We start from the raw sequence: 15,285 nt of genomic DNA, 5'->3' as shown, positions 1-15,285 counted from the left end.
CTATTTATCTACTTGCACTTTGACGTGCTTTCGAACTGCTAGGTTGGCAGGAGCAGGGACCGAGCAACGGGAGCTCACCCCGTCGCGGGGATTCGAACTGCCAACCTTCTGATTGGCAAGTCCTAGGCTCTGTGGTTTAACCCACAGCGCCACCTGCATCCCTCTGGCTCAGTCATGGCTCCCCCCAAATAATTCTAGGAGCTGTAGATTGTTAAGGGGGCTGAGAATTGTTAGGAGGCCCCAGGTGTCAAAAATGGCTATTTATGTATGCTACTAATGCAGCCCATGTTTTGTTAGCCCCAAACTGGAAAACGAGCGAGGTCCCAACTAAAGAAGAATGGCAACTTAAATTGTCAGAATATGCACAACTCGCAGACTTAACATATAGAATACAACATGGGTAGGCAAACTAAGGCCCGGGGGCAGACTTGGCCCAATCGCCTTCTAAATCTGGCCCATGGACGGTCTGGGAATCAGAGTGTTTTTACATGAGTAGAATGTGTGCTTTTATTTAAAATGCATCTCTGGGTTATTTGTGGGGCATAGGAATTCATTCATTTCCCCACCCCAAAAAAATTTAGTCTGGCCCCCACAAGTTCTAAGGGACAGTGACTGGCCCCCTGCTGAAAAAGTTTGCTGACCCCTGGAATAAGAGAAGAAGAACATATATTTAAAGAAGATTGGCAAATGTTTATTGAGTATATGGGAAATAATTGCATGCAGCTGAAAATGCTGGCAGCATCAAGATAAATTCAACAGTGTAAACAAGTTTTGAGGGACCCAATAATGGAATACTGAATAGTACAGTTTTTGTAAAATATGCAGGGATTTATGATATGTAAAATGAACCATGGAAAGAAAAGAAGGGAAGTCATTGATATCTTAAGGACGTAAAAGGGGTAGTTTAAATTATAAAACAGAAAATTTATAAAAATTATATAAATAAAAACAGAGAATTGTTGAGGCCCCCTGTCCACCTCACAGAACTACCATTCCCAGAGTTCCCTAGGAAGAGGGATTGATTGTGTGGGATTGACTGGGAAGTGTGGCTCTCTGAGTGGAATAAGGAGCTTCCTAACAACTTTTAGCGCTCTTAACAAACTACAGCTCCCAGAATCCTTTGGGGGAAGCCACAAATGTTTCAGGTGGCATCATAGCACTTTAAATGTATGGTGTGAATGCGGACCAAAGCTCCTCCAGTTTTTACCAGCCTCCAACATCCAAAGGTGTCCAATGCCCTAAACCAGGCATGGCCAAACTTGGCCCTCCAGCTGTTTTGGGACTACAACTCCCATCATCCCTAGCTAACAGGACCAGTGGTCAGAGATGATGGGAATTGTAGTCCCCAAACAGCTGCAAGGCCAAGTTTGGCCATGCCTGCCCTAAACCCACCAATTCTCCTCAGGTGCCTTTTCTTGCTTGCTACCTTCTGCATCAGACTCCTTGAACCAGGTTCCCCATGCTTCTTCCATGATCAGCGGGCCACGCTGGCTGGGGCTGATGGGAGTTGGAGTCCAGCAACATCTGGAGAGGGCCAGCCGTTAGCTATTCTTGCCATTCGCCACTGTCACTGCTGCAGAAGGAAGATGTCAAATGGGAATGGCACCACCTACCTTTCTCCAGCCAGAACTTCACATCCTCTTCCCGGGTGTAGATGGCCTCTTTGGCCTCCGCACAGACATTGTGGATGTGGGAGCTGAGCTGAGCCCCTTTGCTGAAGTTGACAGCTACATCCATGCTGAGATGCTCAAGGGCACGCACCTCTTCGGCTTGCCGCACAGTCCGTGGATTTTTCTGGCCAGGGAGAAAGCAGTGGAAAAGTCTCATCAGCTTTGCTATCACCAATGTCATTTAAAAACCCAACAGCTGTTTTTTGCTGGGGGTCGGTCTGCGTATTTAACTACCATAAATGAATAGAAGCACGCAGGCATAAATAGTTCATTGTCTGCTCCCCTAAAACTCACAGCAGTTTACCATTAAAAAAAGCAGCACTGACATATGAGGCAACCATGCCTCATCAACTGGGATGGGGGGGGGGGAAGAGACATATTTTTAAATAAAAGTCTAACTGCCTCTTCTTTAACACAAATATACTAAATTGACCAAAATAGTAAGTGCTAAAATTAAGGAAATTACTCAAAAGCTTTCCTGTTTGCTAGAAACACTTGCAATGTTAATTCAAATTCAGTTGAATTAGTGGAAGGATGTAATCTTGCCTTGGTTCACACCACACAACAAGCCAAACTTATTGTTTACTGGGACCACACAACAGGGGACAGGGTGTGGGGAAGACAACTTTGCAAAGGTGGCGGGAGGGAAAGGATAAAACCCCCCTTTTCTGCCTGCAATTTCTTTGCTCCAAATTTCCCCCCCCCCAGCTGGTTTTCCCTCTGTGGGTCTCCAAGCAGGTGTTCAAGAGGGGCAACTGAGGTGTAGTGGTTAAGAGCAGTAGACTCATAATCTGGGGAACCAGGTTTGCGTCTCCGCTCCTCCACATGCAGCTGCTGGGTGACCTTGGGCTAGTCACACTTCTTGAAGTCTCTCAGCCCCACTCACCTCACAGAGTGTTTCTTGTGGGGGAGGAAGGGAAAGGAGATTGTTAGCAGCTTTGAGACTCCTTCAGGTAGTGATAAAGTGGGATATCAAATCCAAACTCTTCTTCTCCACTCCTAATCCCATTCCTTGCAAAGTTGCCTTCACTTAACAAAAGCAGCCGGTTGGGTTTCTACTGCATGCAACTTGTTTGTTAGGCTCTGAAGTGCAATTAATGGGGATCCACAGCAGAGCCTTTTTCTATAGAAACAGCAGCTTTGTGGCCTAAAAATCCACCAAGAAAATCCTCTCTCTTCCCCCTTTAACAAGCAGGTGAATGCCTGCTGCGATTAACCATGAACTCCTGTGTTCAGGTTCCATCTAGGTGCTGATTTAAGTGGATTATTTAACAGTGTTATACACAGTGCACAGCTAGGGCTCCTAATACTGGCCTGCAGAAGAATTTGTTCTAATCCAATGGAGGGAGAAATCTGAGGATGGGTTGTGCATAGTTAATTCACTGGACACAAATTCTCTCTCCAGGTAAATAGTTGCACCTTTTATGCAAACATTTGAAAATATTGGTTAGTTGTTATAATTATTTTCTGAAAGCCACCTAGGACATTGATCCTTGCTCCACTGAAAGGGGACCAGTAAATTTAAAGAACAAAAGGATGAATCATGTGCCTTAGGGTCACCTTACCCTAAATGCAAGAACCAATGATCATCCCTCCATTTTCTCACCTGTCTTAGCTTGGCCATGGACTCACTGGGAATGATCTCATTGCGGTGGAGCCTGGTTACAAAGCAGAGTGCCTGGAATTGACTCTGGCCCCTCTCCAGTTCTCCAAGGATTAGGGCTCGGAAAATCTTCACCTCCTAAAGAGAAAAGGGGGAAGAGTTAAAATACATTCTTTGTTTCAGTTTGACATGGTTGTGTAAACCATCTGTCTAAGCTTCCATTCACTGACGGTGCAGATACCTTATTGCTGCTGGACACAGAGCCCAGGGTGTTGTCTGTTGAACTCTGCCTGCAGAATTCAGACTCCACACAGGCATTGCTTAAGCTAACAGGGGCATTAACTGTGGCTATACAGTTCACTGGGAGGGCTCCAAATACAGGCCTGCGGGAGGGTTTCTCCTAGCTAAGACAAGACAAGGGGGAGGGAATATGGGTTGTCATTATGGGAATTTACTGTGTCTGAGCTGCAACAAATTTGCAGACAGAAAGAGGAGAACACAGGAAGCAGACTTACAACAAGTCAGATCATTGGTCCATCTACCCCAATATTGTCTACACAGACTAGCAGCAGCTCTCCATGATTTCATACAGGATTCTCTCCTAGCCCTAACCTGAGATGCTGGGAATGTTGGTCTCTCCTGTACCAGTTTCCATCCCCAGACTTTTCCCAGATCGAAGATAGGAAACACTATGAAATTTCTGCCTGACACTCAGCTGTTGAACCACAAAACTGGAAGCACACCACAGGAAGATGGTAGAGGGAGCAGGGAGGGATGAGATAGATGGGGAAATTTCCAGGTGATTGAAATGACATTGATGCCATCCCCAATAAATCACAGAACAAATCCTTCCACCTGGGGCTGCAATTCCAATCAAATGTGTGGTACTCAAACCTGCAGTAAAGAGGAACTTCACATGACAGTTTATTCCATTTCCACAACTGTCCCCTAACAGCTAAGTCCCACATTGAGATTTCACATGAAGTGTAGGCCACTTCTGAAACTATGGTGGAATATACTGCAAGTTCAGTGCTTATTTCCATGTTAGGTAAAGGTAAAGGGACCCCTGACCATTAGGTCCAGTCGTGACCAACTCTGGGGTTGCGACGCTCATCTTGCTTTATTGGCCGAGGGAACCGGTGTACAGCTTCCGGGTCATGTGGCCAGCATGACTAAGCCGCTTCTGGTGAACTAGAGCAGCGCACGGAAATGCCGTTTACCTTCCCGCCAGAGCCGTACCTATTTATCTACTTGCACTTTCATAGAATCATAGAATCATAGAGTTGGAAGAGACCACAAGGGCCATCGAGTCCAACCCCCTGCCAAGCAGGAAACACCATCAGAGCACTCCTGACATATGGTTGTCAAGCCTCTGCTTAAAGACCTCCAAAGAAGGAGACTCCACCACACTCCTTGGCAGCAAATTCCACTGTCGAACAGCTCTTACTGTCAGGAAGTTCTTCCTAATGTTTAGGCGGAATCTTTTTTCTTGTACTTTGGAACCATTGCTCCGTGTCCGCTTCTCTGGAGCAGCAGAAAACAACCTTTCTCCCTCCTCTATGTGACATCCTTTTATATATTTGAACATGGCTATCATATCACCCCTTAACCTCCTCTTCTCCAGGCTAAACATGCCCAGCTCCCTTAGCCGTTCCTTATAAGGCATCGTTTCCAGGCCTTTGACCATTTTGGTTGCCCTCCTCTGGACACGTTCCAGTTTGTCAGTGTCCTTCTTGAACTGTGGTGCCCAGAACTGGACACAGTACTCCAGGTGAGGTCTGACCAGAGCAGAATACAGTGGCACTATTACTTCCCTTGATCTAGATGCTATACTCCTATTGATGCAGCCCAGAATTGCATTGGCTTTTTTAGCTGCCGCGTCACACTGTTGACTTTGATGTGCTTTCAAACTGCTAGGTTGGCAGGAGCAGGGACCGAGCAATGGGAGCTCACCCCGTGGCGGGGATTTGAACCACCAACCTTCTGATCGGCAAGTCTTAGGCTCTGTGGTTTAACCCACAGTGCCACCTGTGTTCTTTATTTACATGTTACTTGCTTCCAATAAAATAAAATCTGTTTGTAACTTTGAGTGTTTTCACCTGGCTGCACTGTGTGTGTGTGTGTGTGTGTGTGTGTGTGTAGAAACCAGCCTGCTATAGAAATGTCAACTTTACATCTGCTGCTCCACCCGCTTCTGCCTCTGGCCCTGCCCATCACTGAATGTGGCCCTTGGAAGGCTGCCCAGAAGGGAATGTGGCCCTCTGGATGAAAAAGTCCCTTATCTACAAGAAGTCTCATCCTGGAAGACTAAATTAGCACAGTGAGGCCTCCTGTCCTAGCTCCTCTCCCCCCTGGATCTGTGTGGCATTCCAGGCACCTGCCTTTATAAGACCAACAGCTCAGGGACTGAGCTCCATTCTGGCTAAGCTTCTCTCCCTGGGATGACCTCTGGGTCTGCTTGCATACATTCCGAGGCTGATTCACCGTCTTTCCCTCCCAGGAGTATGACAGGCCAGCCAGACAATGCAGGAAACGACCAGACAGCTGACAGCACAGCTGCATGCTGGACCCAGGATTGAGTTGGGTGTTGGCTGGATGCATTTAAAACACAGAAGATGATGAATGGGGAAGAGGAGACGATCCCAAGCACACACACACAGAGCTTCTCTTGCAAGCTTGTACTTCTCTTTGCATCCTTCCCTGCTGCTCTCTTGGGGGGGAAGGATGCAACTAGCCCATTCCATGTTTCTGGTCCTCATGCATTCTAGGGCGAAGCCTAGAAAAGTGTGGGCAGTGTGTGCTGCACTCAAGCTGCAGAGAAGGGCCATAGCCCAGTGGCAAAGGATGGGATTTGCATGCAGAAAGTCCCAGGTTCAATCCTAGTAGGGTCGGGAGAGGCTCCAGCTTGAAACACTAGAGAGCTGCTGCCAGTCAGTGTAGGCAATGCTGAACTACAGGTAAGGTAGCTCCCTATGTTCAGTGTTTATGGGGGCCCTTCCTTTCTGGGAGGGTGCAGTGTCCAAGCTGGGTGGGCTGGAGCAGTCCAAATAATGTTAAACTGCCCAGAAAGCTGCTCCAAACTGCAGCTCTGCTGGCTTGATAGATGTGGCAATCCTACATGCAAGGTTGCCAATTCTACTCCCAGGGGCTCCTCCCTACACCCGCCTTTTGAGAGAGCTTTTCAGACAACAACAGACACCCACTCATTCCCTTTATTTCCAATGTCCAAGCATGAGCGCCATTCCTAATGCAGCAAAAATAGGACCATCCACCTGAAAAGCTCACAGTTTTGCAGAAGTACACATATCAGAGGGGGTGCGCAGAAATGGGAGTAGACAGCCCAATGAGGACTGAGCATGCTCAGTGGCCACAGAATCCTGGCTGAATATTTGGAGTGGGGGGAGAAGGGGGAATGAAATGGAGTAACCTGGAGGGGGTCACGGGTGACGGTCCACAAGCCTTTCCCTGGTGGAGAGGGTGGCCTCTGAAACTCCCTAATGTGAAACCCCCCTTGCGACAGAAAGAGAGGAGTCACTCAGACAACATTCCGGCTCTTTGGCTCCCAAACCTATTTGCTTTCAGTGGTGGTTCTCCCTCTGGGCCCCACGTCGGCCAGCTACTTCACTCTCTCGCAAGTCCCAATCATTCCCCAGCCCTTGCGAACTCTCGTTCCCGTCGCTCCAGCGAGCGGGTGACCCAGCAGCGCCGCTGAGCCAGTCTAAATATTTATCTACTCTCTCTGTGTGCCGGGTGATTTATAGGCTGTGAGCGCTCTCTCTCCCCTGTGCCTGGTGTGGAAAGGAAAGGCGGTCGGGAGGCCTCTAAGAGAGGGTCGCAGACGGCATCTTCACTAAACTGGAGAGGAGGGCTTGGAGAAAGGAGGTGGCTAACAAGGGTTAAAGGGGGGGAACCAGGGAAAAGATACCCGCAGAGGGAAGGAGGAGAAACTAAACCCCTCTCTACTACAGTGGTACCTCAGGTTACATACACTTCAGGTTACATATGCTTCAGGTTACATACGCTTCAGGTTACAGACTCCGCTAACCCAGAAATAGTGCTTCAGGTTAAGAACTTTGCTTCAGGATGAGAACAGAAATTGTGCTCCTGCGCCACAGCGGCAGCAGGAGGCCCCATTAGCTAAAGTGGTGCTTCAGGTTAAGGACAGTTTCAGGTTAAGAATGGACCTCCAGAACGAATTAAGTACTTAACCCGAGGTACCACTGTACATCGGGTAGCATGTTGATGCATTCCCCATAACACATTAATGAATCCTGTTCCAGAAGGAGTATTTGCCTAGCCACTATTAGAGTGGGGTGCTGGATTAGATGGGTTTATGGCCTAATCCAGAAGCCAGTCTCGCTAAGGTTCGATCCCTGTATGGAGCAGTTGCATATTCCTGCATTGCAGGGGGTTGGACGCGATGATCGTCAGGGTCCCTTCCAACTCTATGGTGCTATGATTCTTCCTGAGTCCCTGGAATCTCCAGGTGAGGCTGGAAAGCCAGTGTGGTATAGTGGTTAGAGTGATGGGACTAGGATCTGCGAGGCCAAGGTTCAAATCCCCACTCAGCCATGAAGCTGACTGGGTGACCTTGGTCCAAGCACTGTCTCTCTGTCTGACCTACCTCACAGCGTTGTTGTGAGGATTAAACAAGGAGTGGGAGAACCATGTTCTCCACCGTGAGCTGCTTGGAGGGGAAAAAGGGGAATATAAATGCAAATGCAAAAGACCTTTCTTTGCCTGAAATGCTGGAGAGACTCTGACAGCCTCTGTGGGCTGGTGATGACGAACCTGTAGCCCTCCTGACATCATTGGACTCCACCTCCCCATCACTCCGATGACTGGCTTTGCTGGCTGGGACTCATGAGTTGTGAGCCCAGCAGCCTCTGAAGGGCTGCAGGGTCCCTGTCTTCTGGTTGGAGAGCTGGGCTTGCATTCAGATCCCTGTTCAATTACAGGGGAGGCCAAAAGAGAGCAATGGCCCACCTCACAGGGCTGTTGTGCAGATAAAGGTGAACATGCAGACTGCCACCAGCTCTTTGGTGGAAGGGCTAGGCAGGAAAGCCAAAAAACAAACAAACTGGCCCTGTGTCAGATTTGTCACCGAGCCTGATCTGTGGAAAGCTTTTTCCACCCCCCCCCCAGTGTCATTCAATCTTCCATGGAAGAAGCGATTGCATGGCAAACAGGAAGAGATGGGATTTCAGGTGCACAGAAGCAATTGGGCACACAAACCCTGCTCCCAGATGAGCTGATTTCAGGGTGTCAGTTGCAGAAATCAACTGCCCTTCCTGCTTTCATCTCCTGCATGCTCTTCCCCATGACTCCCTGGGGGCTCACTTCCGCTAGGAGACCTCTGTGCAACTCAGGCACCCCTATTCTCGCCTCCCTCTCAAAACGCCCCATCAGCTAAATCAGAACAGCTTCCTTTTTATTATTCCAAGCTGGCGTGTTAAACCCCAAAGCCAGATCTTTATCTAAACAAACCATGCTCTGATGGCTCAGTTGGCCCAGAGCAACAGGGCTGGTGTTGCTCTTTACGCCCAAACATTCCCCTACTAGTATGAGGCTTCCTTTCTCCTTGCAGCACTGGGCTCCAGCCACAGACTTCTCTTCCCTTCTCTTCTGGCTACTTCTTCCCTCAACCTCTGCCGCAGCCAATTTGATTTTGATTGCATTTAAACAGGAGACTATGCAAATCAACTCCTGCCTACAAGTCCACAATAACACCCCCCCCCCAGTTCCCAGGATTCTTCTTCTTCTTTTTTTAGAGGAGAGGGTCATTTAAATATATGATGTGTTGACAACCTCAGACAAGTTACAAAGCTGCAATCCTAATCCCACTTTCCTGGGAGTAAGCCCCACTGAATACCACCTGACTTACTTCCGAGTAGGCAGACAACAGCAAAGGTTGCTAGGTTTATCGAGGGTGCAGTGAGATTAAGGGCCACTATCTGAACGATAATCTTGGTCATTTGATTGCCCTTTATACCCATTGCTGTCTTTTTATTTGTATATATTGCTTGTTTTATGTTGCCATGGCCGTTGGCTAATTGGAATAAAGTTTATCTACCTATCATCTATCTATCTATCTATCTATCTATCTATCTATCTATCTATCTATCTATCTATCATATATCTATCTATCTTCCGAGTAGACTTGGTTAGGATTGCACTGCAAGCTGCCGATTTGGGATGAAAGTCATGCAGCTGATGAAATGGACTCTAGTCCATAAAAGATTTGCTAAGGTGCCAGAAGACTCCTTTAAAAAATAAAAAGGTTTCTCCTCAAAATGAGGGAGGTCCCTTTCCCGACTCCCTTCCTGCAGAAAAAACACACGCCAGGTGATTCAGCGCTGAGTCAGTTCTTGGCCAAGCAAAAGGAGGACAGGGTTCGCGGCCAAGGATTTCCGTGAAGCTTTCCCAGCAAAGACAACAAGTTCCAGCGTGACATCAGCACCCCCACAGATGTTCGGGACTCAAGGACTCTTTGCGCAGTATGACTCCCGAAGGGAGAATGTTGGGAAATCCTTCTTTGGAAAGCAATTCAGGGGCACTAGTGATAAAAGCAGCGGGGAGTGGGTTGGAGAAGCTAACCATCTAATGTTTCCGGATTTAGTGGCGAATTATGTTACACTGAAAGCAAAGGGAGGTCTATAGTTCTATCCGAAAGGAGCACCGTTCACGCATTTGTAGTTCCAATAGTTAATTAACACGAACACCTAAAAAAGCCCTCGCAGTTCAGCAGCCTAGTACTCCACTTTCTGCTATCCAGAACTGTGTGTGCAAATTAGGAATGTATGCTAATCAGGGCGGTATGCAATTTAGGATGTGCCTGCTTCTTTTTCGGGCTGTAAAACTTAGCAGAAAGGTTTTTTTTGGGGGGTGGGGGGTGGCTAGGGAGGCTTTGGAGTGTATAAGTCAGGCTTGGTGTGTGTGTGTGTGTGTGTGTGTGTGTGTGTGTGTGTGTGAGAGAGAGAGAGAGAGAGAGAGAGAGAGAGAGAGAGAGAGAATTGAGGTGAAAAGAGCAAGATAGGAAATGGAGGAGAGCAGCCAGAATGCAGGAAGGTGTGTTATACTGAGGCAGATCGTTGATTCACCTGGCTCAGTGCTGTCAACACTGCCTGGCAGCAGCTCTCCAGGGTTTCAGGGTTTCTTCCAACTCCACCTGGGATTGAACCTGGAGCCTTCTGCACGAAAAGCAGATGCTCTGCCTATAATTTACACGTTCTGTGAATGCAGGCTAATGGTTTAGCTCTCCCAGGCAAGCCACAAAATGTAGCCATAGCCAAACCTACTAAATGAGTGCCTGATTATTTACTGTAAGGTAAAGGGACCCCTGACCATTAGGTCCAGTCGTGACCTACTCTAGGGTTGCGTGCTCATGGCCGAGGGAGCCAGCATTTGTCCACACACAGCTTCCGGGTCATGTGGCCAGCATGACTAAACCGCTTCTGGCGAACCAGAGCAGCACATGGAAACGCCGTTTACCTTCCCACCAGAGCAGTACCTATTTATCTACTTGCACTTTGACGTGCTTTCGAACTGCTAGGTTTGCAGGAGATCTGGGAGAGCTAAACCATGGAACAGGTTTTGGACAGTACACACCAAAGCCACACCATGGCTTAGCACAGCATAAAAATGACCCAGAAGGGAAAAAATGGCTTGAGATCCTATCTCCAAAGTCTTGCATGTTTGCTCATTCATGGTCTGGGCTTAACATTAGATGTAAACAAGGTCCTATCTGATATAATTTCTCTCTCGCACACGCCCAAACTGGAGATAACAGGGTTCAGACACAAGGACACCAAGAAATTCACAGCCATTGGAGGATCAGGATATGACCCCTGCCTTAGGGGACCACTTCTTGAAGCAACAACACCATTTTCAGGTTTCAAGTTTATTTGAACTCAAAATGTTCCATACGGAAAGGCCCCCCCCCCAACTTTAAAAGATGTGCTTAATTAAAATGCAACCCTGTGTCGATTGCACGATTGCTCCACAGGATAACAAAAGCAATATTCTGCCAAACTCTGCCCCTGCCTGCCCTCAAACACAGCCTGCAGGAAATATATACTTTAATAACCGTGTGATAAATTTGCTAATGTTTAACATCACCGGGTTTATTCCTGCTGAGAACCTGCCTTGAAACTTCCGGACCGCCTCACTGTGCATCCCAAATTGCCTCTTTTCCCTCTCAGAGAGCAATGGTGCAAAGAGGACCTCCGCAAATGAACAGGTTCACACAGAAGCAGGCAGGCTTTAAGGCAGAGATGGGGAACCTGTGGTCCAATATGTTGTTGGGTTCCCATCTGCCCCAGTCACATAACGCCCATTCCACAGTCGTTAGAAACTTTGGAACTCCCTGCCTATTGACATCACACAGGAATCTTCACTGTACACTTTACGGCACATGCTAAAAACATTTTTTTTAGGCAAGCCTACAAAAATGAACACGGGTGGCGCTGCGGGTTAAAGCACAGAGCCTAGGACTTGCTGATCAGAAGGTCAGCGGTTTGAATCCCCGCGACGGGGTGAGCTCCCGTTGCTCGGTCCCTGCTCCTGCCAACCTAGCAGTTCGAAAGCACATCAAGCGCAAGTAGATAAATAGGTACCGCTCTGGCGGGAAGGTAAACGGCATTTCCATGCACTACTCTGGTTCACCAGAAGTGGCTTAGTCATGCTGGCCACATGACCTGGAAGCTGTATGCCGGCTCCCTCGGCCAGTATAGCGAGATGTGCGCCGCAACCCCAGAGTCGGTCACGACTGGACCTAATGGTCAGGTGTCCCTTTACCTTTACCTTACAAAGATACATAGAATGTTGATGTATGTTTTAATCTGTGGTTTGTTTGTTTTTTACTTTAACGGCAATTAAATTTTTTTTTAGGTTTTGGTTTGTTTGTTTTTTTAGTATTTTTACCAATAATTTAGTGTGTTTTTCATGATAAACCTCTAGGAGAGTTTTGGGTTTTTTTAACCACCAAGGAGAGTGCACACATTTAATGGAATAAAAATAATAAATACACAACCTTCCAGAGATTATGGGAGTTAGTTATAGTCCATCAACATCTAGAGGGCCACAGGATTTCCATCACTACCTTAAAGTACCATGCAGGCCTTATGATTATTATTATTATGATTCATAACCTACCCTTCTTAAGTAGCCCGGTGTGTCATCAGCAAGCAACAAAACAATAAAATACCTTTAAAACAATCCCCACGCAGATGCAGACTGGGAAAGACCTCTACTTAGAAGGCTTTTTGGAAGAGGATGACCTCCAGTAGGCACCAAAAAAACAACCAAGAGAGACAGTGGCTGCCTAACACTTAACACAGCCCCTCCAAGTGTCCCTATTTTCCAGGTACAGTTTCTGATTCAAGCCCACTTTTCCTTAGGATGTCCCTATTTTCCTCAGAGAAATGTTGGAGGGTATAGAGTTATGTTTATATATGTTGGAAGTCACCCAGAGTGCCTGGGGCAACCCAGTCCGTTGGGCAGGATAGAAATAATAAAATTTTATTATTATTATTGAATAGGATGTCCCTATTCTCATCGGAGAAATGTTGGAGGGTATAACGGGAGGGAATTCAGTCCCTAAATTATGCAGATCGGGACCTCTTGATAAGATGCCCTCTGCTGGAAGCCCTCACTTGCAACATACAGAGACTGTCCCTAGACTGTGCTCCCTCCTAGGCTACACCCTCTCTCTTTTCGGGCCACACACCCTCACCAGCCCTGCTTCACATTCTCCTTGAGTGGTTCTGTCTGCCTGGAATGTGCACAGGAACTCCAATAACGCCTCTTTTTTTGCCTGGGTAGAGGATCGAGAGGGGTGTGTGTGTGTGTGTGTGTGTGTGTGTGCGCGCATGCATGCATGCATTTGGAAGGTCGCCCAGAAGGTTATGTGGCCCTCAAGCTGAAAAGGATTCAATTCACCTGTACTTTATAATACTGTTGCAAGGATTACCAGTATGTGCAGCCTCTACACACCTGGTGAAGACCCTGGACTGCTATACAAACGGCAAGAATTGATCTCAAGCCAAGGCACAGCAATTTTACACCACAAAGGTTCCTTGGAATCTAACCCAGCACCTAGGAATTTTAAACACTGCTTGAGCTGCAGACCCTCCCCCACTTCCCAGCACTTAGATGGCATCTCTTTCCCTCCTCTGGGATGAATGAAGAGTTTCAAGCCAAGATAATGCAAGCTGAGGTCAAGAGTAGCGGGAAGCCACAAAGGTTGCAGAAATTCTTTCACTTTCAATTCCTCAAATAGTACGCAGCCAGACTGAAGTGCTCTTCTCTGCTGCTATAAAAGGGGCAAAGTACAGTTTTGAAATCGGCATGAGCTTTACGCTAGGCTGCTACACAAAGCTGGAAAAAGCAGAGATACCACCTTTAGAATACACAGGAAGCTTTATTCAGGCTGCACCCCAAGAAAAAAACAGCAGGGCAACAACTCCAAAGCCAACTGGAAACCTGCCATGGGCCGGATTCAGCGGCCAACCAGTAAAACTTTAGAAGAATGAGCAGCTCAACCATTAAGGTGGTGTATATCTGGCCCCTGAGGCTGCTCCATCTGGCCCTCAGAACTTTCCCTTTCCCTAGGTCACACCCCCCTTGCTGGTACTGCTTTCCTCCCTGAGTATTTCTGCCTGGCTGGCATATGTCCTTGAACTCTGATCACATCTTCTGCCTGCCTGGATGGAGGGCATGCGTCCCTCAAAGTTGCCCAGAAGAGAATGAAGGCCTCAGGAAGATAAAAGCGTTCTCCACCTGGGTCAGAATTAGTATTCCCTGAAGCTAGAACTTCTTCCTGCAGATGCCCACCCTCAGGTACCATGCAGAAAATCTCTCTAAGAATGTGAGAAGAGCCTGATGGATCAGAGCAATGGCCCATCTAGTCCAGCATCCTATTCCCAATGAGATGCACCAATGGGAATCCTGCAAGCAGGACCCAAGCACAAGAGACCTCTCCCCTCCTGTGCTTTCCAGGAACTGGCATTCAGAAGCATCACTACCTTTCAACTAGGCAGGCAGAGAATGACTGGTAGAGAGACAGCCTTCTCCTCCATGAATTTGTCTAATCCTAATCTAGGTTGGTGGGAACTTGTGGGAGCTACATCCTATATCCTTCAGCAGCTTCCTCCACCCATTTCCAGCATCTGTCAATGGCACTCATGTTTAGCTAACCAGTGAGGGCCAAACTTGGCCCTCCAGCAGTTTTGGGACTACAACTCCCATCATCCCTAGCTAGCAGGACCAGTGGTCAGGGATGATGGGAATTGTAGTCCCAAAACAGCTGGAGGGCCAAGTTTGGCTATCACTGAGCTAAGCAAATCCAAAGAGGATTCTGTAGCAACCACACCAGTGCTGTGGAATTCAATAGCATTTCTTTGTGTATGGAAGGGCGGGTAATGGAAAGAACGAACTTCTGGGAATGCTAGAACTCACATGGTTTTCTTCCAGAAGGACCCTCCCTTTCCTTGTCTCTGCCTAAGAACAGATCTTTGTGCAGGGCAGACACAAAGGCAAGGGCTGGATCTAATATAGGAGAATCCCTGAGGGAGTCAAAGCTAAAAGGCGAATAAGTGGTGACATGATCAAAGTGTCCCCCCCCCCCAATGCATGGCATGGAGGAAGTGGATAGAGGGAATGCTACTACTGCAGCCTATGTTTTGTTAGCCCCAGAAAATTGAAAATGAGCGAGGTCCCAACTAAAGAAGAATGGCAACTTAAGTTGACAGAAGATGCACAACTCGCAGACTTAACATATAGAACAAGAGAACAAAAAGAATATACGTTTAAAGAAGATTGGAAAACGTTTATTGAATATATGGGAAATAATTGTGTACAGCTGAAAATGCTGGCAGCATTAAGATAAATTCAACAGTGTAAACACGTTTTGATGGGAGCAATAATGGAAAACTGAATGGTATAGTTTTTGTAAAATATGCAGGAATTTATGATATGTAAAATGAACCATGGAAAGAAAAGAAGGGAAGTCAT

General features: G+C 47.3%; 1 protein-coding gene across 1 annotated transcript in view; it reads right to left on the bottom strand.

The window, feature by feature from the left end:
• The window catches only part of OAF (out at first homolog), a 28,482-nt gene that overhangs the window by 4,405 nt on the left and 8,792 nt on the right, over positions 1-15,285 (bottom strand). Inside the window, exons 2-3 of the mRNA XM_081843190.1 lie at positions 3,277-3,411; positions 1,614-1,794 (exon numbers count right to left, since the gene is read on the bottom strand). Coding sequence (XP_081699316.1) covers positions 1,614-1,794; positions 3,277-3,411 — 316 coding nt within the window. The remainder of the gene's footprint in view (positions 1-1,613; positions 1,795-3,276; positions 3,412-15,285) is intronic.

The sequence above is a fragment of the Podarcis erhardii genome (assembly GCF_964252035.2).
Source record: "Podarcis erhardii genome assembly, chromosome: 16".
Classification (NCBI taxonomy): domain Eukaryota; kingdom Metazoa; phylum Chordata; class Lepidosauria; order Squamata; family Lacertidae; genus Podarcis; species Podarcis erhardii.
Note: the sequence above shows the minus strand (reverse complement) of the source record. Positions and strands in the feature narration are given on the sequence as shown.